The sequence below is a fragment of the Argentina silus genome, assembly GCF_951799395.1.
Source record: "Argentina silus genome assembly, chromosome: 3".
Lineage (NCBI taxonomy): Eukaryota > Metazoa > Chordata > Actinopteri > Argentiniformes > Argentinidae > Argentina > Argentina silus.
Window position 1 is genome coordinate 21,101,433 of NC_139657.1, and position 24,991 is coordinate 21,126,423.

At 42.6% G+C, this 24,991-nt stretch overlaps 1 protein-coding gene across 1 annotated transcript in view; it reads right to left on the reverse strand.

Moving 5' to 3' along the window:
• nell2a (neural EGFL like 2a) overlaps positions 1–24,991 on the reverse strand; it is a 52,271-nt gene that overhangs the window by 23,020 nt on the left and 4,260 nt on the right. Inside the window, exons 3-13 of the mRNA XM_083665760.1 lie at positions 20,314–20,464; positions 18,715–18,888; positions 18,417–18,513; positions 16,315–16,387; positions 16,072–16,154; positions 15,594–15,722; positions 14,076–14,178; positions 12,112–12,200; positions 10,735–10,840; positions 10,360–10,488; positions 1,591–1,716 (exon numbers count right to left, since the gene is read on the reverse strand). Of these exons, the coding sequence (XP_083521886.1) occupies positions 1,591–1,716; positions 10,360–10,488; positions 10,735–10,840; positions 12,112–12,200; positions 14,076–14,178; positions 15,594–15,722; positions 16,072–16,154; positions 16,315–16,387; positions 18,417–18,513; positions 18,715–18,888; positions 20,314–20,464 (1,260 nt within the window). The remainder of the gene's footprint in view (positions 1–1,590; positions 1,717–10,359; positions 10,489–10,734; positions 10,841–12,111; positions 12,201–14,075; positions 14,179–15,593; positions 15,723–16,071; positions 16,155–16,314; positions 16,388–18,416; positions 18,514–18,714; positions 18,889–20,313; positions 20,465–24,991) is intronic.

Here is a 24,991-nt window from a genome sequence, read left to right on the forward strand (position 1 = left end):
GAAGGGGACCTGGACATGCTGTTCAATGACGATAGTTAAAATAGTCATTTCTCTGACCAACCTGTATAGTGTTCTCTACTTTACAGAATACTGATTGGTATTACTCATCAACCCACGGTGGTTTGTCAGTGTTTTTGTTTGAGCATAGTAAAAAAATAGAAAAAAAAAAAGGGGAGGGAAAAGGAAGAAAAAAAGAAAGAAAAAAGAAAGTGTTTCAGTGCCTTTAACACACAGCATTGAGAGATTTTCAATACACTGTAGTCAGGCTTATAATACAGTCAAGTTGGCAGACAGTGGCACTCATGCAAAGTTTGATAATAATTACTCTCCAGAGGACATAAAAGTTTTAACAAAAAGGAAAAAAGTAAGATAGCAAAAAAACTATATTATAAGCATAAGTACAAGTATGGAAGAAGTTTGAGATTGAGTTTATTCCCATCCAACAATAAGAGATGCACAGTTTTTACCGATGCAAAATCTGTCCCAAGGTCTTTTACTTCAGGGCGCTGCTGGAAACAATCTAAGGGAACACACAGTGCTACAGGAAGCGTGACAATAGAAGAGTGTGTGTGTCAGTAGCCACCATGTCACCATGTGGCATTTTAATCTTGTGTGAACAGAAGTTAATAAGAGGGGGACAAAGGCTAACCTGAACATGCAGGGCTACAGTACTTGCTGACTGAGCCACACAAAAGACAAGTAGAAAGACTCTGAATCCCCCTTGCAGTCTTTTTAGATTGACTTGGTTCCTACTTTGATCATGAACAAAAAGTCTGCCCACTGTCACACACACACACACACACACACACCTAGAGGTACGTATACAGTTCATGCACTATACATTTTTGCATGTTGAGGTTTTGGAGGACAAAAGCACACACTCGAAGAGAGACTGCACAGTTGTTATCAACCTCAGATGTGAGGAGATCAGCAAACAATTACAGCATGAGAACAAAGATTATTGCACATTCTTTCAATATAATAAAGTGCAGATACATAATAATGCTGAGTTAGAGAAATCTAACATCGGAATGAGACATCGTAATTATCGAATTTCTCAATCATAAACTTATTACACCTTCTTACAATAACACATTCACTTTGTAATCTGCAACGCAAACACTATCCAAAATCAATATTACTCTTCATCCAAGATACACAGGTCCTGTGCTAATGCTATCTCATATAATATACCACACCATGAAGCATCAGCGTGACGAACACAATTACAAACATTAATTCTGATTTGTGAGTAAATATTACTTGAATGTGCCTGGGGTAATCAGAGCAATTCCAATAGGAGCAAATCAAACCCTGACATTCATTTCTATACATGAGCATTAAATGAATGATGCATGCATAATAACTATACTGCAGCAACAGATTCACTGGCTAGTTACAGTACAGGCGTGTCTATCTCAGGAGGTGTAACAGTACAGGCGACACACACACACACACACACACACACACACACACACACACACACACACACACACACACACACACACACAAACACACACACACACACACACACACAAAGTATCCTCATGAAAAAAAAACTCCTCAGAGAGGGCCAATGGAAGAACTCACCTGTGCAGGAGTAGTCATCGATCCTGATGTAGCCCGTGTGGCAGATACACATGAAGGAGCCTGGGGTGTTAACACACATGGTGTTCTCCCTGCAGTAATGTTTCCCCTCCGCACACTCATCGATATCTACAGAGAGGAGAGACACAAGAGAGAGCTGGTCACACATGGCCAACATTAGGATCCTCTTAGTGGGGTTCTACTGAAGACAAGGGAGCCAGTTTACCTTTAACTCCTCACACATGCACACACACAAAAAGAGCCCAGGGGTTGGGTCGTTTGTCTCCATCAGTGGAAAACCCTGAGGAGATTGAGGAAGGCACTGGAGGCTGTGCTTCTAGGTCTTTCATGAACTCAAAGTGGAGCACTCTTCACTCCCACGAACAAGAGTGTTTCCATGTGTTACTTAGTTACTTAAGTTCCTTTTGGTCACCCTCATACACCTATGCATATTTTGTCTTCAGGTATCATGATGAATCAGAATGCCGTAGATTAATTCCTTTATTCACATATTTGTAACCATCCTCATTTGTCATTACAATACTAAGAGCTGCTCTTCCTGAGGTCAAAAACAGGTCAAAACCACTAAGATACACAGTACCTCCATGAACTGCTGAGGTAAACATATCCTGATAACGTGATGCAACACAACGCAAGGTAATGGAAACAGAACTCAAACCATCTGACAAACAAAAGTATGTTAGACCATGGAAACTTGATTCATTGTTTAACGGATGTCCTACTTCACTTTTTAAAAATGAAAATGAAAATAAAAATAAAAAAACATAATCAATTATTAATATGATTAATGCATATGGTTGACCATTACCTACTCATTCATAGGTTGTCTGAAATAGGCCTGGATCAGGCTTCATGTAGATGGTTTGAAAATGATTTAATGGACAGAACAGAGTGTGTCTTAACTGATGGTGTTAAATCAGGTTTTCTGGACATGACAAAGGGTGTTCCACAAGGATCAATTCTTGGTCCGGTTCTTTTTTCTATTTACATCAACAATATTAGATTGTCTGTAAATAATTGTAACTTGCATCTATATGCCGATGACACTGTTGTATATGCTATTGCCCCCACGATAGACCAGGCTCTTTCTGAGTGACAGTCTGCATTTACTGTCCTACAGAGAGCATGTGTTTGGCTGAAGTTGGTGCTTAATGCTGGAAAGACAAAATATCAGAATTGGTTAACTCTTGAGATTCCCTACGTCTCCACCAAATTGGGTAAATCTGCTTTTAGTTATGGTGCACCTAACTGCTGGAACAGAAAAAAAACATCTACAGAAAAAAAATCTGTTGGATATTCTGCTGCTGCTTGGGCAATTTAGGATGTTAATTGAAAACCTCCTTGGTGAAAGATAATGTGATTTTATATGATGTATTGATTTCTGTATTGAACTGTGTTGGATTTTTTATGTGTTGTTTTGTTATTGTGTAAATATTGTCGACAGGATGCACCTGAAAAAGAGGCCTTGATCTCAGTGTGTCAACCCTCTAAATCCTCTCATTTCCTGCTCCACCTATATTGGTGCAAAGGTTGGTCGTGGCAGATGCACTTGGTGTTGACACCAAACTACCAAAATGGTCTTTGTACTTGGTTTTAGTGGTAAGTAGTGCTCTTTAGCGGAAGCAAATTGGGGCCAACTCACTGGCTGAGCTCTTAAAGAGGCAATGTATTGAATGCTTTATATATTTCAAGTCAAACATGTTGGAACAGCAGCATTTTCATTAAAGCCACAGTCTGTCTTTTTCCCCATTAATTTCAAATAATATATAGGTATAGGCCTCCCTGTGCATTGTGATGAATATGACTAATACATAGCATAATGAATTACAACTGTCACCGTTCCATAACCAAAACACCAATAATTTAAGCTAAGATCTTGCCTAGGGCCCCCAAATTCATTAATGTTAATGTGCAGTATTTAATAATCAGATTGAAATGTAGAATAATATTTCTCATAGTTTTAATACATCTAGGCTGTGTATTCATACACTTGATACACAATTTTTTATAGTATAGCTGAGGGATCTTGCAAAATTGTTATTTGAGATGTTGCAAAGTGGAATTATAATTAAAACAACGTACAGATCCTTGACATTACGTACACCTGACGTTATTCACTCACCTTTATATCAGTATATTCCAATGCATATTCTGGGCCGCTCATATTTCCTTGACATGGAAATACAATTCACCTGTTAACATCAACTAACTCCTCCAACCACAACACCATACAATTTCTCTCCAAGCTAATGATTCATATTCACTTTTCCACATTTTCTACTTTAACCTCTCCCTCTTCACTCACTTGATCCTTTCTTTTATTTGAACAGCCAATGAATGCCAGATAACAGCCAATAAAAACCCACCAATGAAAGAACATGTGGCCTTCTCTAAATGAATTGGACCCAATAAAACCTTGTTGAGGCATGAGGCAGAGAGAGGGAGTGAGAGTGAGAGAGCAAGGGGAAGGGGGGAGACAGGCAGGCAGAGAACAAGAGAGAGAGTGAGGGGAGAAAGAGATAGAGAAAAAGAGAGACAGAGAGAGAGAGAGAGAGTGAGGACGGGGGGAGACAGCCAGAGAGAGAGAGTGCGAGGGAAGAGAGAGAGAGAGAGAGAGAGAGAGAGAGAGAGAGAGAGAACGACGGACTGGTTCACTCTGCATTCTCTGTGGTGGTGAGTAGCTGTGGCGGGCGGTAACCTTGAGCGGGCCCTAGGTGAAGCTTTTCCTGGATTCCGATTGGCCGGCGGAGCAGTAGGTTTTGATTTAGAGCCTATTAACTGTACAAACGCTATCCATCTTTCACTTGGTGACATGAGTAACGTTCGCTGAAACAATATGTTGGAAGGTGTCGGTGACAAGATGACGAGGGTGCCAGGTCCACGTGGTGCTGCGAGGGGGGGCAGGAGTGATCTCCATCTCCATTAGCAGACTCCATTTTCTTGATTAGTCTGTCATACAGAGACGCGTGACTTGCCAATGGCTGCTTTTATCTCTCAATGGAACGATCTGGGTCAAGTCATTGGCACACTGCAATGAATGGCTCGAAAATTACTTCGTTTTTTTCGCCACTCCACAAAGGCTGAATGTCTACTGTCATTACTGTAAATGAACAATTTGAACTAGTGTCAGTAGAAGCGATAGTAGTATAGAAGTATTTGACTTCCCTCTGACTGTGTGTCTGTCTGTAGAGTAGATCCTAATGTGGAGCGTACGTCCTCCTATCTCTCAGCCATACTGCTGTGTGTGTTGAAGTCTGGGAGAGGGGAGATAACAGCGGCATCCCCTTTGGAAAGGCCCACAAAGACATCCACCACAGCTGCTCCACCAGCACCACACTGCCAACAGCATCTCTCTCTGCTTCTCAGCTCACTAACTCAAACAGTTGACTTGCTTTAACACTGACTGAAATGGGGCTTTCCAAAACCTTGGCTGATATTCTCCCACAGCCCCCCCCCCCCCCCTCCCCCCCTCCGACAGGCAGGGTAAAAGACCTGTGTAGAGAGGAGAAACAAAAGGATGTCCCGGCAGACTGAGCATTAACCTACTCAATAACAATCACCATGGTTAGCCCTCTACCGGAAATAGATCTGTCCAGGACCAGGACAAGACAGGGAGGGGATTCTGTTTTGCAGGAATGACAGTACATCCAGGCATTTCTGTTGGAGACATGCTATATAAAAATGTATGTTTTGTTGCTGAAGAGGCGCTTCAGTAGCTTTGAATGTCTTGACCACAGAAATATAGGAAGACAATTGTATATATTATCTCTGTGATCCTTCTCTCTTTGTGATGCTGGTATAGGTGATTCTAAATGTATTGCCTGGGTGGAGGCAAAAATTATAGTTCAGAGGGAGTTCAGTAAATGCTCTATTTCTACCCTAATTCTGCAGTCTTCTGTCAGCAGTAATTAATTTAATAAAACAATTGATAAAAATCATTTGCTTGTTCCTCTATTACTGCAATTACAAAAGCCTCAAATAGTTTCTAAGCTACATGCTAAATGAACTCTACTGAATGGGTCTCTCACTAGCCTATCTCTTCAGAACAATTTCCTGAATTCCCCCTAGGGATAAATAAAGTTTCTATCTATCTATCTATCTATCTATCTATCTATCTATCTATCTATCTATCTATCTATCTAAACAAGAAACTTGACAGGCTTTGTTGGCTGTGTTCTTATGGGTAAGAGGCAAGCCGGGCACTCAACATCTTTTCACATCTTCCAAAATTGGGGAATTAAATCCTCAATGAACAGAGTCAAACAAACACGGAAAGCATTTCAAATACTTTTGTAGAGAGTGAATTAAGAAAATGGATGTAATGCAACTATTTGGATGCAACAGGAGTGAACATTTCAAAAGCATATTGTCATTGTCTCCTTACAAAGTATCACAAGTGATAAATCATTGTAAGAACCGAGAGGCATCATCCCAAAGTTTAGAACAATGGACTGTGTTTATGCCGGTGTGTGTGTGTGTGTGTGTGTGTGTGTGTGTGTGTGTGTGTGTGTGTGTGTGTGTGTGTGTGTGTGTGTGTGTGTGTGTGTGTGTGTGTGTGTGTGTGTGTGTGTGTGTGTGTCTGGCTGTGTGGCTGTGGCTGTGTACTATGTGCTATGACAAGCTAGATTAATGCTAATGTATCTTACAGAGTCTAAACTCCTAACTTATGCTATCAAACATGGAGGAAGAAGATGATGGCCATTTGGCTGAGAGAGCGAGGTTGGCTTAACTCTCCTTCATGACACTCATTAATCTTGAGGAGATTTGCCGCTGTGCATGAATCAATGGAACATGATCATCCATCATCCTTCACCCTGCATTCCAGCAACCAGGGCCAGAGGTCTAAACAATGAATAACAGGTGTTAGCAGCAGAGCAGTGATGCTGGGAAGCAGAGGGAAAGTGTCTTGGGTTGGTATTTGAGGGATGGGACGGCGGAGTGGTCTGGTAATCATATATTGTTGCTATTTACACTGGGATGGATTTGCAGCATGCCAGGGTTGTGTTTGTCAGCTCTTGTGATGTTTGCAAGCTCACACAGAAAATGTGCTCCAACGACACACACTATCACACAGTGAGTCAGTGCGATTTGTGTCTGTGTGCACAGGTGTGTGTGTGTGTGTGTGTGTGTGTGTGTGTGTGTGTGTGTGTGTGTGTGTGTGTGTGTGTGGGTCAGCCCTCTCGTGGCGGGAGCCCCAGCCTCCAGGCTCATCCCAGCAGTGATTGCGTTGGGGAGTGTGCTGAGCTCCTCAGTCAATGCCAATTAGCCCCCCTCCACCTTGTGACATTCAAAAGGCAGCAACATAAACCACCTCACTGTGTGCTCAGACAGGTAACACTGCCAGGGGTAACATACACTGTCACAGCATACAGTTTGGGACACAACATCCATTCTGTGTGTGCATCGTATGCAGCCTTTCTGAAAAGTAAACAGACCCTTGGATCACTTGAGGCATTGCACTGTAGTGACACCAATGATTAAACAGTGTATCTAAAATACCTTCAAAAGAAGATACCTTGGAGTGAAAAGTACTGATAAGCAATCTTTTTCAAAGGAAATGCAAGCTAAATATATCTACGGTAGGTCTAACTGAGGTCTAGAGAGAAAAAACACTCATTTTGACATTGAGAGACCCCTAAAAAGAATAATGCCTTGAATAACTTCAATTAGAAAACAAAATGAGATGTCTCTGCCTTTTCTCCCTTGCTAAGAAGAATAATGATATTAACTTCAACATGTTGCGCAATGGTGATTTAAAGCCAATCACACAGACTGTCACTTCACCACCTGCTTGCCTGTCTGTATAATAAAGTCATTTAATACACTTCCAACACAGAAATGGCGGTGTGTGTGTCGGAAAATACACCTTGTACTTGGCTGTTCTGAGGACTGAGGAGAAATTGGGCCCCGCTGCTGCTTTTCTGTCTGAGAGAACAGCACTCTGACAGAGGCTGGGGGAGTATCCCCCTGGGACTCTCATACCACTGCCTTCTTCCATGAAAAATTCACACAGGAGTGATCTCATAGGCTATTTTCAGCACATCTCTGACCTAGGACTGTTTTAAAGAGCTAGTGTCTGTCTTTGCTTTTGGAGATGGTATCAGACATCTGTCTGATGGATGTACTCAGTGAATTGTGTGTGTAGTAGTAGATTGTGTGTCATATGTTTTTGTTGTGTAAAATGCATGAAACCATCTGAAAGTAGACTGTCTCTCCTGTGTACTCCTTCTGAAACTCGCAAACAAGCCAATTTCAATCTTCATGTGTGCCTGTGCCCCGACTCTCAACCACAAAATGGTGTACATTTGTCTAGGCTATTAGGTGAACCTCAGACATTCTCTGATACTCCTGGATGATCCTCAAAACAACTATTTTGGCAAGTCCATTTCTCTTTGGTGGCAAAAAAACACTCAAAGTGTAAGTGATTTCCAGAGGCCACAAAAATCAATTGACTTTTGTGAGAATAACATCAGCAAATTGAGTCAATTTCGGGTCCCTGCGCAGTTTTAGATGCAAACCCTCTTCACACATGGCCATCCAATTTCATACAGAGACCCTGGGCCCTCTTGTCTTCAGATGAGTCGTGCTGCCCTGAAGTGCAAGTGTGGTTAGACAGGGCTGAAGGCTGTCTTCTAGATCTGTTCTAACGGGATAGATACTCTGTCTCCTCAACATTCTTTGCAACTGAAAATAGTCATAGAGCTGATCTATTACCAAAAACATGTTACAATAAAAAGAAGCAAGAAAAGAAAAACACAAATAAAACAAGTGTTCTTTTCTTTAACAGAATACCGATCAATCAACCCACATAGATCCAAATCCTAACTTGAGGCATGTTGTAATTCGGATTTTGTGCCAATCATGAATTGACGTCAATAGTGTGACAGAAGCCTTTGAAGAGAAGCCTTTCTCACAGCTTGGCACGCCTAAAGCAAACTTTTCCCCTCCATTCTCTCATGATTAGAGTGGGTTAAATAGCTCTCTGATGGCTTAAACGGAGCATGTACAAAGCCCAGGGTACAGTCTATTACTTTGAGTGGAGCTAGCTAGTGCGGCAGGTAGCTTAACCTACAGCCTAGGACCCAACACTCAATTAATTTGAGACAGGAGGCTGATAGCATCTTCAATTATGCAGATTCGCCAAGACAGGGTAATTACCTGGCCAACTGTTCATATTCAGTATGTTAAAACAGACTATGGGGCTAATGACGGCTATGAGGGGGTGTACTGTTCAGTATTATTGAATTCCCTCCCTAGTTACCAGGGCGGTGTCAGGGCCAATGAACATGTGAAGGCTGGTGCAGATAGAAATTGGAGGACAGGCTCACTGTAATGAAATGGAATGGAATGAGGAATGGTATCAAAATCACAATACAACATCACCACTGATCCTGGTGAAGGTAACAGAGAAGTAGTTGGAGGGAATTCATCAGCTGGATAAAAGTAGGACAAGCACACACAGCTAAGATGAAGACAGGGACAGGCTGAGTGTGACTTTGATGCCTGATTTGCATGATTCATCAACATAATCCAGAGGTTTTGCCAAACTAACTTTTGTCTCTTTTATCTAGGACCAAATGTGTACGTCATTCCAAGATATAGAGATGATGTCAGTGCTGCATTGGGACAAGTGCTATGACTTATGGTGCATAATTGAGTTGTAGACATAAGTAACTGTATGACTTAAAGAGATAAAGCAGTCATTACTTCTCAGATTAATCCACACAATCCTTGGGCTGATGGAATCATCCTGATCGCTATATTCATTCTGTTTTACTTCACATATGAAGTCTGACCTTTCCCTGAGTGAAACCGTTTGAGTTTAGGGATGTGGTGCAAAACTAATTTGTAGCAATAGGGTCAACCTTCAAACAATGAGAAAGCCAAACTGAACCACCACCGTTGTTCAGTACACTCAGTATACTAAGTACCATGAATGGTCCAGCGGTAGTTTAAGTTTTCCAAGGGCCTGTTTATGAATTGAAGGCCAGCCAGATAAGTGAAGTGAAACAGAATGTGAACTCCGGCACATTACCAGGCTGCAAAATTCCAGTTTCCACAAAGCAAAATACTTTAGCTCGGCTGGTGAGTGGACAACTGGTGTGGATGTCTCAATTCACAACACTATACATGGAGTAGACTCTTATTTGCATGCTTCATATTTGCCTGACTAATAGCAGACCATGTGTTATAAAATGCTCTCCAAGTATTAACACACGTTTTTCAATCTTCTAAAGTGGGGGCCCAAATGACGATTAAATCAGAAACAACTCATCATCTGTTTTCTTATAAAACAAGGAGGAGACAATCAATCACAGTGTTTTACTAGAGTTTACAGTGTGGCCTAAAACATCAGTGTGTTGGCATGCAGTCAGCAATGGACAGCCCACATGATGAATAGCACTTCTGATGGCTCTCTGCTCGTGAAATATCACTCATGTATTCTTGGCAGTGAGGCAGTAAGTGCAATTGAAAATGAAAACATTCTGCAATTACATATTTTCACCTGAAAAACTGTCCAGATTGTCTGAAAGCAGACAACTGACCGGAATGTTGAGAGAAAGTCTTTGAAAAGACAATGTGTGACTTAGTGTGACTAACGACTGGGTTTCATTGGAGTGTCAAAAAATAAAAAGTATTGACTATTGTGGGTAATTCTCAGTCCAACCAAGGAGCAGGAAATACACAATAAACAGGATCTCTCTACGCACAGTCTGTTCTTTTTCTTTAGAAACAAAAGCCTTCCGGTACCTTCGCAGTAGGCGTTGTCGTCACGGAGGGGGCGGAAGCCGTCCTTGCAGCTGCAGCAGGCCCCCGCCTCCAGGTTGACACAGTCAGAGTGCTCCACGCAGCCATGGCCCTCTGCACAGAAGTCATGACCTGAAGTAGGGGATGGACAGGGCAAAGACAGAGACAGGATGCAGAGGGAGAGGAGAGGTCATACACTGAAGCTCTCAAGAGTCTCAACCTACCATGACCCTGGCCTTCTAAAACCGAGTTAACCGTCACTAGATTCTCTAAAGGTTTTTTGAAATGGTCTTACTTCAATTGCTTTATAGTGCAGTGCACAGTACGTCATAGTACAATATAGTACAGTATTATAGTATAATATAGTAAAGTCCATACCTCTGCAGACTTTGCAGCATCTGTCGGTGAGGGTGATCTGCTCCGACTCCGGACAGTTGAGTTCAGGACAGGGGCTCGTCGCCACCACCCGATGCATGGTTCTATCCTGGTAAAAGGGAAACAGTTTGAGATACTATAACCCCCATGAGCGTCCCACTAGCTCTGCTGTGTTCACTGATTTAATAAGGCTTGAATGTAATTCTGTAGGTAATTACGTCGCCATTGTGTGCCTCCTTCCTCTCCACTTAGTACATACAATGATATCATCATTACGTCAATGGCAGTTATGTTTGTATCTGTTCTAGAACATAAAGTACTGTCGAACTCTGCATGTCCGTTCCCCTACCTTTTGAGATGCAGGAAAGAGAAACACCTAAATCCATTGTCCCTATGTCTGATGAGACCGTGCCAACCTTAGAGTCCTCCATTTTCTTTCACTATCTCTTTAACAGCCATCTTTAACAACCTTATGTCTGTCTCCCTGACTGAGGCTGAGTCATGATATGAACACACGAGAAACAGCTAGCTATAAAAACCACACCCTAGTATTCAAACTAATATAACATTGATGTTTCACACAATAGAGCTTATTCACTCAATTCCCACCCCTCTGCCACCCCGCCACCCCGCCACCCCGCCCCCCCACAAAACCAGCAGTCAGACAGAAGATCAGAGACATGACAAGCAGTTGTCATCAGGAGCCACATGAGACTGCCGTAACGTGGATGACTGACACTATTCCCCATCCCCATCCTTTGATCTCCCTGTGTCTGTGTCTGTCAGTGAGCAGGGACTACAGATGGGCCAGGTATGTGTGTGTGTGTGTGTGTGTGTGTGTGTGTGTGTGCATGTGTGTGTGTGTGTGTGTGTGCGTGTGTGCGCGTGCGTGCGTGCGTGTGCGTGTGACCTCACTATACAGCTATCAAACGCTGTACCATCCATAGGGCCCAGGCTGCATCTATAGGAGATTATGATGATGAAGAGCAATGAAAACCACAGTACAGACAACCCCTGGGTGAGTGGCAGCTGGAATGCTTTTGGTCCCCTGATGCTCACTCAATTACAGCCTTTTTCTCCCCATTTACTTGTGCTCACACACATCTTGACAAGCTAGATCAATACATGTAGCTGATGTGGGGAAGGCTCTCCCCACTTATTCATTCACACTTGATTTAAGCCCCAGGTTCTCTGACCACAGCAGCTCTGGAATGAGTATTTAGTAAAGCTGTATACCACACAATGGAAATGAATATTGTCAAAGTGCTTTGATTGCTTGAATTATTCTTGTGTCTTTTTCAGAAGAGTTGTGGGGGTTTTATAAACCACTGCAGCGAAAAGTAACCGTTGTTATGTTTTCAATAGGTGCTCTGTACTTACCCTGCACTCAAACAACAGGCACCTGGAGGAGTCACGGACAGCTTTCTGGTCTCCCTCCACAAACTCTCTTTCACTGAACAGGCATACCGCTGGAAATAGACACACAGGTTAACACACACACACACACACATGAACATCTTTATTATCAGAAAATAGAATGGAAACGCTCAGACTTTCGCATGGTCACATGGTCCATGGCCAATGGTGAGGCAATAATCTCACCTGGACATAAAATCAGATCATGTCAAATGTGTCAGTTTGGTGGCAAATTTGGAAAACTAACTACTTCTTAACTGGTCTTCACTGAACTTTTCAGACAGTTTCATCAAAACACCAACATTGGCAATACAGGCCAACCCCTATCGAAACCACCAGTCTAAATTATACATCTTTGCATAAAAAAAGAACAAAAAGAAGAAACTATTTTAAAAATGCTAATTAACGTTACGCTTGACAAACCATCAAAAGTAGACCTCGCTCCCTCCGGCGAGGACACGTGTGAACAGATAAGGCATTTATTTGGAGGGAGAGTTGTCTCTCTGTTGCGTTGCTCAGCTCTCACACCAAAGCATGCGTAATTAGGCCTCTGTCTGTCTACCTCGCTGAGATAACTGAACGGATACAAACAGGAACGTTCAGTTAAGGGGGATTACCAAACCCTTGTTTATGTTTATGCAACAATAACGGCAGATTAGGACTCGTACAGGGCTTTAAACCCCCCTGTTGCAGCGTGACCCCTGGGTAAGCAGTGTTTATGCCAACACGCAGTGATTAGCAACCAAAGCTAATGGATTCCTCTTGGCTGAATTTAACTGCAATGTAGCATGAATACTGTAGTTCTGAGTAGGAATCTATTCTGAACACACAACACCTTGTGAGTGTATGCACGATGATGGCGTATGTGGGAGTTTTGTAGTGTGGGAGTTTAAAGTGAATTCAATTTACACATAGATATATAGCTAAAGCTGCTAAAAATACATGTAGTGCTGGAATCAGCTTTAAACCACAATCTTAGAAAAGGTGAGAGAATCTTAGAGTGTGTATGACATTTACAATATGTACTGTACGTTTACCATGTTCTCAAGGACAACAATGCTCTTATTGCTTCGGAAAGGCAAACACATCACTCACTTCGTGGGTCATTTGAGTCAATATGAGAAAAAATGTTGAGGTGAGAGTCAAGCTAATATTTCTTTAAATCCATTTTTATATTGAAAGAGCAATGGAGACAAAATGAAGCCCAGCGCCCTGTGGAGAGGTGGATAATAAGAATTCAGAGGTAGTCTGATAGAAAAACACCCTGTCTGTGTAGATATGTGATGAAACAAAATTATTTATCTGAGCGAGAACACATCCACACTAAAAGGTATTTGATAAAAAAATAAAACATATGGACATTTATCATAATGTTTCATATTCCGCTCAGCGACTACTGAAGCAGAACATTTTTCATTTCTCATCATTCAAAAGTTCTGCGATAACACTTTTTTTTCTACATAACTTTGGCAGGGAATACAATACCATTTTTTTACAATACCATTTTCTTTAGCTCTAGGATGACCTCACTGCTTATAATCCTCCTCTGTTCTGTAAACAGGAACCAGTTCACCTCACATCCTGCGACCCCTGATTTCTGGTTCCCATTTGTGCCACTCGTGGCCATCTGTGTTTGAAAGCTGGCTGTTGAATAATTGATTCCTCCATGTATATGCAAAAGGATGAGCATCTCAGGAGGCGTGTTGGGATGTAGCTTAGCAACGCGGTGCTGTGGTCAGTTGTCAGGCAGCATCCCTTGTGGTGTGTGTGTGTGTGCGCTGTGTGTACGTGCTTGAGTGTGTGTATATACTGTGTGTTTGTACGTTAGGTGTACGTGTTTCAGTGTGGGTGTGTGTGTGTGAGTGTGTGTGTACGTGTTTGAGTGTGTGTATAGGTGAGGGGGAGGGCAGTTAAGGGACTTGACTCACGCTGGCATTCCTTACAGCAGGCACCATTCACGTAGGCAGGAGCGGTGCCCGTTGGGCACTGAGGGGGAGGGCAGGAGATGGTCTCACACTGCACTGTGCCATTCTATTAGTTAGAGAGAGAGAGAAACACACATGAGAAGTCACTCAATCTTACAGGCAACACAGTTAGACACAACCTCTTCCCATAGTGTGCTCTATAGGAGAGGTCAGTGGATATATAGGAGGTGAATGTCTCCGTGCCACTGAGGTAGTCGTAATCCTAGCTCTGTTAATGGCTCATCATCATTCTTTCCAGGGACTAAGTGAAGCTCTGCTCATGTGACATCTATGTGACTGACTGATCCGTGTAATTGGTAACATCTTAATGCATGACCTTTGAATCTAAAAGGTCTCCGCTAATTGCCACACATAAGGTAAAGAACACATCCTATCTAATTGTGTAATTGCAGCCTGCATCAGCCAGCTCAGATACACCAATGAGCACCAAGGTTTCATCGGACACGCAGGTGCAACGAATCTGAGATGATAATTATCGTCTGTCAAGAGTAATTAGGTGCAATGTAGTGAGAGATATGTGATTTTCTCCCGTTGCACTTTGGGTGCTTGGCGTGCAAATCCACTCGTCGCCTCATTGGAGGAGATCGGCGGTGCTGGGAGTGACAGGGGGTGAAATCTGTTTGTTGATGTGGTGTGGACCCAGTCCTCCCATTAGTACTTACACTCCATTAGTGATTATTCACACTAAGTAGAGAGAAAAGTAGACCCTTGAGAGAGTCCATCATGGCTGAATCCTGTTGGTCTGTGTCTAATCCTTGTTACTGCATATGTTTTGTTTTCAATCCTGTTTTTTTTTTGTGTGTAACTAGGGCAACACTTCTCTAACTCAATGACATAATGAGAGCATAAGCCATCAACAATGGTGTCTGCTCTGCACTGCCCCCACCCCTTCCTCCTCCAACACTACCCCCACCCCTTCCTCCTCCAACACTACCCCCACCCCTTCCTCCTCCAACACTACCCCCACCCCTTCCTCCTCCAACACTACCCCCACCCCTTCCTCCTCCAACACTACCCCACCACCACTTGATGCACTGAACCCCAAAACAAAGGCAGGGAGGGCCGACTATGAGGAGAGGAGCGGTTGAACGCACATTCACACAGAGAGACACTCACACACAGACACAGACAGAGACACTCACACACACACACACACACACACAGACACACACACACACACAGACACAGACACAGACAGAGACACTCACACACAAACACAGACAGAGACACTCACACACAAACACAGACAGAGACACTCACACACACACACAGACAGAGACAGAGACACAGACACAGACACAGACACAGACACACACACACTCACACACAGACACAGACACAGACACACACACACACACACACAGACACACACACACACACACACACACACAGACACACACACACACACACACACACACACACACACACACACACACACACACACACACACAGTATGCCTACCATGCATGTGCAGTTCCTGCAGCCATCTGTCCAAGCCTCGTCCTCTCTGTAGACGACCCCCTTGACGGTGCAGGTCCTCTCACAATAGCAGCCATCCAGCCCATTCATCTTCTCCTCCGCCCTGGACAGCTGCTCGCCCCATCCCCTCCAAAACAAAGGGAGAGAAGGGGAGAGGGGGAGAGAGGGAGAGAGGGAGTGAGCCTCAGTGTGTGCTCATCATCCACATCCATACACTTGGAACCAATCCTACTACAAGCCCTACTATATATATAGGCCAAAAAGAGATATGCATTGTATAATATTAAACTAGATTACTACTGCAGGTAGATTATCAATGATTCATTTCTTAGAAGTTTAGTAGCAACTTTGACTCAGAAAAATTAAACTTGTTGAAGCAGGAGTGAAATGAGCTATTGGCCTTGATGCACATCCTAACGACAGAGATTTAGGAGCAGAATACGGTACATGATTATTCTACCTTGCTGGATGTTTTGGCTAAGATGTCCTGCAGTTCCATTATCTTCTGCACCAGTCCGTGAAAGTCATTGCAGGTTGGGCATGCTAGAATAGAACAGAAACAAATGCGACATGTTTGATTACAATAACGCATTATGCTACAGTTAGACTTAACATAATGGAAAATACATTGAATAAGATGATTGAGTACGTAGGTGTCGTTAATAGTTAAGTTAGGAAGGTGATGTAATAAGCGTGGACTTACTCCTGTTCAGATCCGGGCATTGGGAGATATATCCCTGCGGCATGACGAGGATCTGAACATCCTGCATTACACCCTGCGGACGCAGAGGTAAGAGAGGAAAAGAACACATTCGGGCTTACAGTACAGCACAGAACCTACTCTTCAGACTCAATGTGTCCTACTTGATCAAGGATAGCATACACAAATTGGGAGGATAGCCCATTATCACAGTCAATGGTGTTATATAAAGAAGCTGGAACAAATTAATGTGCAGTATGTGGAGGAGAAATAACATACAGTACACACACGCAGACGCACGCACGCAGGCGCACACACACGCACACACACGCACACGCACTTACACACACACACACACACAAATCAGCATCAATATAGCCCTAACAAATACTATATTTATGAAAAATAAACACAATGAAATATTTAGTAAATATGACTGCCACAAGAAATACATGTTTGTGTACCCAGAGAGAGAGAGCCTGACAAGTTTATTCTGAGTAGATATGCTCCCTGGGCTTGTAGTCTGATGCACACTGAGTTAATTGGACAGAAATGGGATGTAAAGTGAACCAATGATGTGGGAGTCATGAATGTGATAGCAATTTCTGTTTTCTCCCGATTCCCTCTGATAAGCATAACTATGAGATACAGATTCAATTTGTGGCCAGACCGCACACATGCAGACACTCAGTCACCATGGAAACCGGGCCCCATTTCATTCCTTGAGTGCATTTATTTCCCTTACAGAAGTGGAGCTGTGCAACTTATGAGAAATTGTTTTTTAAATTGTCTTGCCACTTCAATTTATTGTCCATAAATTCAAATCCAACAGAAACAGATTGAGAAACAGACATGGCAACGCTGTCAGAAATGGAATGGGTCGTGAGTCGTGTTTGTTAACATACACCACGTATAGAGGTCTCTTTCATATGTGCAATGGTAAACAGTAGCAGTAGCGAGGGAGATGCTAAGATATTTACCTGCCGAATGCCGATGATAAAAATCTATCAGTGTGAGAAAAGTGTTTGCCGATTGTTACCACTGCTAGGGAAGCAATTTCTGCCTCTTCTAAACCCCCTATCCAAACAAAGACCATGAAGGAAGAGTGTCTGAGCTCTAATGACAGAGTTTTCCTTTCAGAGGAGAAATGTCTTTCCTAGCCACTAATCAGGGCTTCACAGGGAGGGGAGGGGAAGACGTGGGCACATACCAAGATTACTGGGTGACCTCTAAGTCTTCTTTCATCTGCCAATTAACGCAAAAGAAATTCAACAGCCGGGAGCAACGCACACACACACACACACACACACAAACACACACACACAAACACACACACACACACACACACACATATTCCTTGCCTGACAAACAAAGGAAACACAAAGCGCCAGCTCCTAGTCTGGTTGAAATAGGTAAGGGCCATATAAGATGACATTTTACTCTAACTTCTCCCTGGAGGAAGTAGGATGTTGGAGTGTGGAGGAGACCACACTGAGAGAGGCACTATATGTCTTAAAACATCTGATAAACAATGGGCCATGTTTAATGAGCACAGTCGAGAGCATATAATGATTTCTCCCAAATCAGTGTTGTGAGAGTTGTGTGGGATAATTACGGTATGCTTAGCAGCAGACAAGAGAGGAAGAACAACACATGGGACAAAAATGTCAATTCATTCTTAGCAGGGAAAGGAAAGAGTCATTAACATTTGTGGTCTTGAGAAATGAGAGCAATTACATTTCCCAGCCATGATAAATAAAACAAGTTGAGGGCACAACAGCATACAAAGCAGTGTGTAGGAAAACATATAGCCCATGAGCCTAGAATCATCATTTCTTCGAAATAATTTGAATCATTTATCAAGTGGCGTTAACATGGTTTATGGCACATACCAATACCTAAGCCATCAATATGAAGAATGATCAGAGCATGTCCGCTTTATGTTTTGATGTCAATATTTTTTGCTGTCTATGTTTACAGTTTTTTTCTCTCTCTGTTTGGATTTGATCTATATTTTCACGGTAAAGTGTATTGATACTCTGATAATGCACTTTAAATAAAGCGTGACTTGACTTGACTTGACTTGACTGACATGCATTATTCACCTTGAAGAAGCCATGAGCGCTGTTCCTCTGTCCCAGCCAGAAGGAGGTCTCCTCAGCTATGTCCATAAAAGGCATCTCCACCACCCTCTCATAGATCCTATAAAGGAAGGACAGAAACCACTCAGCAAAAGATAACGATATCCACACTATCACATATCAATATAAGCTATACCACATTAAGTACTACTGTTATACAACAAGAAGGTCAGTTTAAAACAGTAGTAATGATTGATTGAATTGAATAGTGATATCATCATCATCATCATCATCATCATCATCCTTTTCATCTTCATCATACCTGTTGCAGTCCACGTGCAGTATAACATGTGTGGCGCTGACGGCCACAGAGACCTTGTGCCACTGGTCATCTGCCAGGCTGTAGGGGAACACCTCAGTGTGTGCCTTCTGGCCTTTGGTACGATAGTGCAGGCGCAGCTCACTGCGCTGACCACTGCTCTCCAACTCCAGGAACCTACTCAGGAGGACAGACAGCACATTGCAGACAGCTCAGAGATTATAGATAGAGATAGATAGATAATATGCACTAAGATATAGATATCGAAGAGTAAGACGACACATACCGTACATATAGATACACAGAGAAATGGATAAGCAAACCCCATTTCGATCCAAACTCTAAACATCAACAACACCACCATCAGAAGCCACAAGCAGTAGAAGGGAGAACAGACCGCAGCCGCAGCTCTAACTGATTCATGGCTGTGTATTTACTGTATTTACTTCTAGTAAAAGCAGACCACACACTCACTCCTTGGTAAATTATAAATCCCTCACCCTGTTCAAAACATTCACAAAAACATTTGTATAGCATGCTGTACGACAACCTCTGTGGATTTGTAAAGCATTTCAAGATCCAATCACCTGATTATACAAAATATGCATGAATACTGCATGGCACTTTAAACGTGAGGGCTAAATTCAAACAGGCTATTGATATTCTAAGAGACCCCTCCTGTCCAGTCCATTGAGGTCCCCCCCCCTTAATGATGTGACAGTAATGGAAAGAGCCGCCAATACCTAACAGTCATCAGCTCTGCCTTTAAAGACAGACTTATTTAAGCTGGCACTGCTGCTTGCTTTGAAAGCATCATTCCAATGAAAAACAGCCACTTACAGAACTTAGTGGCGGTGCTGGAGTTGATTTATCTACAAACCGAATTTAATGAGTTCCTCTCCTCTCCTCTCCTCTAGCCATGCAGATTCTGACTGCACACATCCAGTAATGCTGCCTCTGCCTGCCTCTGGAATCCCAACACATTTCTAAATGAAACAGCGTGGGTTGACTTTGTAGTGTGAACAGCGCTCGCTCAGCTAATCAGTGCCGGGGAAAGTCATTAATGTCGCTGTGAGGTCTTTACTCGCCGCCGACTTTAATGTACACAGTTCAATCAACACATTATGTGGCGTTTAGATGACCAGTTTGATCTCCTGACAGACACAGCTATAACGAATAGGGGGAGAAAGATCAGTATGCTAACTGCGGATAGAGTCTCATCCGTTTTTCTGGGCACGATTACGGGGCGTATGTTTGGATCGGTGATGGACTATGAATACAATGTTACCATACAAAGGTAATTTGCTTTGTCTGTACAGGGTGCTTTAGTTTGTTCAGTCATCTGATTACTGAGTACAGTACCTGCAAGCAAAAAAAACCAACACAAATCTACAGTACCCTCTTTCTGCAATACGTATGTACTATTCATATGTTCTACACAGATAGGGGACCCTTCCAAATTCAGAGCAAAAAGCCATCACTGCTTAAGAGAGGCATTTACTTAGCATGTGTATTGTAAGGACTCTAGCTCAGTGATAAGTATGGGCCTACACTGATTGTAGACCTGTATCCAGTGTGTAACATAAGGACTGTTAGCTGTACCTCTGGTCAGAGTGGTGGATGGAGAGGATGACCCCAGAGTTGAGGTGCTCCTGCTTCAGTGTCACCAGCACAGTGAACTCACTCTTGCCCCTCAGCTTCTTGAGCATCCGCTCAGACACTTCCACAGGTGCCTTCACTTCCCTGGACGAACCTAGAAAGACAAGACAGGGCCTTTGAGTCATCAAAATATCAATATTGCATCATCAAGGTATTCATTAATAATGCTATGGGTGACACTGTATATGTTTTAAAAAAAAAAGCAAGAAAAAAAAAGGTGTAAATTAGACGTTAGATGTTCTGTTACATGAGAATTCTTTACATTCTCAGTAATAGACTTATTTTTACTCTCTGTGTGCATGTGACATAGGCCTACAGAGGACATTGAGGATTGTTCAATTTAAAGGCTCATGTCGGGTGATGTTTACATAACGTAAAGGTGTTTTGATAAATGTTAATAATTTCCTCAGCATTACACAGCAGCATAGAAAAATAGATACTACTGTAACTCACTACCTCACAGTTTTTGGCAGAAAGGCTGAATTGTTGGTTCAGACAGTTAAAAGGCATCTTTCAACTTGAAACATTTCCACTCTTGAAACATCAGAATGTAGACTTCAGAACACAGCTGAGTGTTTCCAAATATACACAACAGACGTCAGAAGAGCTCCTCCGAAATCTGATCAATCTCCAACAGCTTCTGTGGCTGCTGGACTCTTTTGAGTTAGGCTTTTTATCTACAGCAGGAGCCGAGACGGACAGGTATGAAGCTGGAGACGTGAGGGCAAGAAGTGAGGAGAGGGAGCATGGCGGTGGGCATTTCCACAACACTGTGTAGCTTCTGTTCTCCCACCAGTGTGCCAACCCCCCCCCCCCCACACACACACACACACACACACACACACACACACACACACACACACAACCCACCCCCTCGCCTAACCCATGCAGACGTCTATGCTACTTTAATGGAAGAATCAATAAATTATAACGTTTCTCAGAAGCGATCACATCAAAGGGTTCACTTCCAGCCAGGGGATGCATGCAAGATGCTGTGGCACACTTTAGTGATGCAAGAAACTAGCTATCTAGCATTGCTGTCTTTCCTTCGTGGATAAACATTTTACTTTCAGCTGGTGGGAGTAGCCAATTAACACAATGCAATCTCTGAATGCTAACAAGGCCATGATTAAGCCCGGCATCCACTGTGCACAGCACCCACAGCATTTGATGGGTATGATGGGAAGGGAAGACACGTTTTCAGTCTTTGGGGAAGCATAGCATGCTAGTATTAGCATCTGTCAAATGTAGGCTAGCTGCCCCAAGGGGGATCATGTGTTGTGCCATTTCTGTCAAAACAAGAATGTTGTCTGGTTTTAGGCCCACCAAACATATACAGCACAGTGAGTGCAGTAAGTACACCATCTTACCACAGCTGCCAGTATCATTCCTAGTGTCATTGGCTGAGGTGGAGCAGATGGTCTGATGACAAGTACAAGAGTACTCTGCCCAGCAATAACCTGCTGGGCTACAGTAACAACAGAAAAAGCCTTTGAATAATTAAATGTAAAGTGACCACTTTTCATAATAATGTAGGACATTGGTGGAAATTATTCATGCCTTGAGGTGTCTTTGGGTCCACCTCATCCAATCATAATTACAGACAATAATGGCTCTGTGATTATTTATTTTTTTGACACTGTAAAATGTTCTTCAAAAGAAATACAATAAATAATTTGTCATTCTTGGAACAATATACTCAACTCAAACTAGGCTCATCCAGCAGATGGTTGGTCTATGTTGATGTGCCAGACCCCAGTATGGTGGGTGTAACTGCAAGGCTTGGGCAAATGGAAACATGCTGATATCTCAATCCCAGACACAATGGCACAGGGTAAGTTGGGGGTATAATAATGAGGTAGGAGATGGTTTGGAGTGAGACTAAGAACTAAGAGCCCCGCTACAGAGCTCCACATCAAGCCATCATCCTTTTATCTGTCAGTGGCTCTCCGATCCTCTACAGCCCTCAGCCTGCTTCACCATAGGGGGACGATGCGGAGGGGGCTGGGTGGGGTGTGTCTGCGGCTTGCTCAGGGGAGCTTGAGGAGCCACTCACTTGGACCGGACTGATGAACACATCTGTCTGTGGAGACGCCTGCATCAAAAGCACAGAGCTCTCAGGAGTAGACAGGACCCCCTGCCTCAATACTATTCACAAGGGGAATGGGATTACCAGGACACTCCCTGTACCCCTAAAAACACAGATGAAAGTTGAGTTGTTGAGCCTGTCCTCTGATGAGGAGGTCAGCTTCACCTCCCTCTGCCAAATCAATACTCCCTCTGCACAAACCAAAAGTCAATTAGCTATTGGCAGGCATGTGCATGGGGTGACCACCTGCTCTTAATGACCACTCTGACATGTGCGATACTGACACTAAATAGTCTAGAAAAGAACATGTACTTCATAGAACTCACATTTACACAATTTTCAATTAATTTCAATTGGATACATTTGCACTACTGCAAATCCTGCATTAGCTGCATTAGCTAAATATGCACAGATCATTAGGAGAAAACGCTCCTTTTGAGGCATCAAGAAGAAAGGTATTGACAGAGTGGAGGACTCTGAAGCCTAAGGCGGCTCAGACGATCATGGGAAGCACATCTTTGGGCAACAGCCTAATCTTATCTTAAGGATAAATGGCGATTTAATGTTTTCACACCAGGCGGTATGGTTTGAATTTCCATCACATGGATTGATTCTAATCTTAAACTGCTACATTTATTTTCAGAACATTTAAATGCTTGTTAGGTTCTTGTTTCTGCTCGTTTGAAATGATTGAGATGCCTGACTTTTCCCACAACAAAGTTAACAAAAAGAACAGTATCACTGATACCAGTCAAATTCAAAGACTACAGCAGTTCTTTTCTGTAAATAATGAGTGTGGACTTGAATAAGTGGACTGCCGGAACCAAATAGTACCGGCCATGTAGTACCGTCTACAACATTTCACAAATACTGTATGTCAACTTCAACAGTTGAAATGAAACCATGTATGAAATACACTTGGCACAGATGGCCAAGTGGGGTCAGTCCAAGCATGTATGAAGGAGAGACAAGTTAGAGAACAAAACTGATATACAGTAAATACATTCCTTGCTCAACTCCATGGGCATTTTAGATTGTGTCACAGTTGTGCAACAGTCAAAAGGTTACCAAACTAACCAAACTAAATGGTTGTGATAGTATTGTTTTTGAACGTCAAAATGCAAATGCTGGAGCTCTGTAGCTTTTGCAATGTTGGATTGACATTTTTATTGGATGGTTGTTGGTTAGTCACATGTTGGTTGGAATTAACAGTTTATTAGATGTTGTTATGTGATGGTTATTGTTCAGTGTTGACTTAAGGTTGTCACTTGATGCTCATCATCCAATTTTGCTACATGGTTGCACATGGGTTGAAAATTTATGTTTTCTTAACATTGGCAGTTGACGGTCAGTATAAGACCATCTCACATTTGTTTTTGTTTTTTTTAAATATATTTTTTAGGGTATTTCTGCTTTATTGGGACAGAGATAGTAGAGATTGACAGGAAGGATGGGTGAGAGAGAGAGGAGGGATGACATGCAGGATATGTCGATGGCCGGAATCGAACCAGGGACCTTGCGATGATATGGTACGCGCCTTAGTGTGCTACGCCACTGAGCGCCCCCATCTCACATTTGTTACCGATGGGGTCGCACTTCCCAGTGCGATCCCTAGGTGTCTCCCTCCGGCCGCCCACTTTGCCGCTTCACTCTTTCACTCACTCACTCACTCTCTCACTCACTCAACCACTCACTCACTCTCTCACTCACCCACTCACTCACTCACTCATCATGGAAGTATTACCTGCACCTGTGTTTAATTGTCACTGATGCTTTATGTACCCTCACTTCCCTTCACTCCCCGCTGCAGTTGGATACAAGTGGATACTTACAAAAAAAAGGTTTTATCTGTTCTAGTGGAATGTCTTTACAACCTCAAGGAAAGTATTTCCAGAAGTTTTTAATTTGTCTGAATCTGAACCCCATTATTACCTGTGTGTTGTAGTAGTGGGCTAGTGACATTGTGGACAAAACATTGTGCTACAAACCAAAAGATTTTGAGTTCAAATCTCAAATGGGCTCATATAGAACCTCTTTCAAATGTATGTTCACTGAGAAAGTACTCATATAGCTTATGTCAATGTTAAGTAAAGCATTCAAGCTCTATTAATGACATTTTCTTTTTTACTTTGCTTTGGTTAGGAATCAATGGGCAACCTTGTTACAATATTGGATCATGACTCAAATAATGACATGTAGAAAACATTCCTTTACAGTTCCAATGCAACCTTGTCACTATGTTGTGTGAAATTATGGGTTGAAAATACAGGTTAAACAATGTAGCAACATTGGACAATGACCATCAAATGACAACCATAAACCAACATAGTATGATAATGTTATAACATTCTACTGTGCAACCTTTGTTTTTATTGTTGTCCCACAGTTATTTTACATCGTCTCTCTATGGTTGACACAAGACAGTGAATCAACATCCCTTTACATTCGTTTTTACAGTGTTTGGATTTAGACATTGCAGCACCAGACCATTTAAGGTTAATATACATTTGTTTCTTTATAAAATGCCCATGG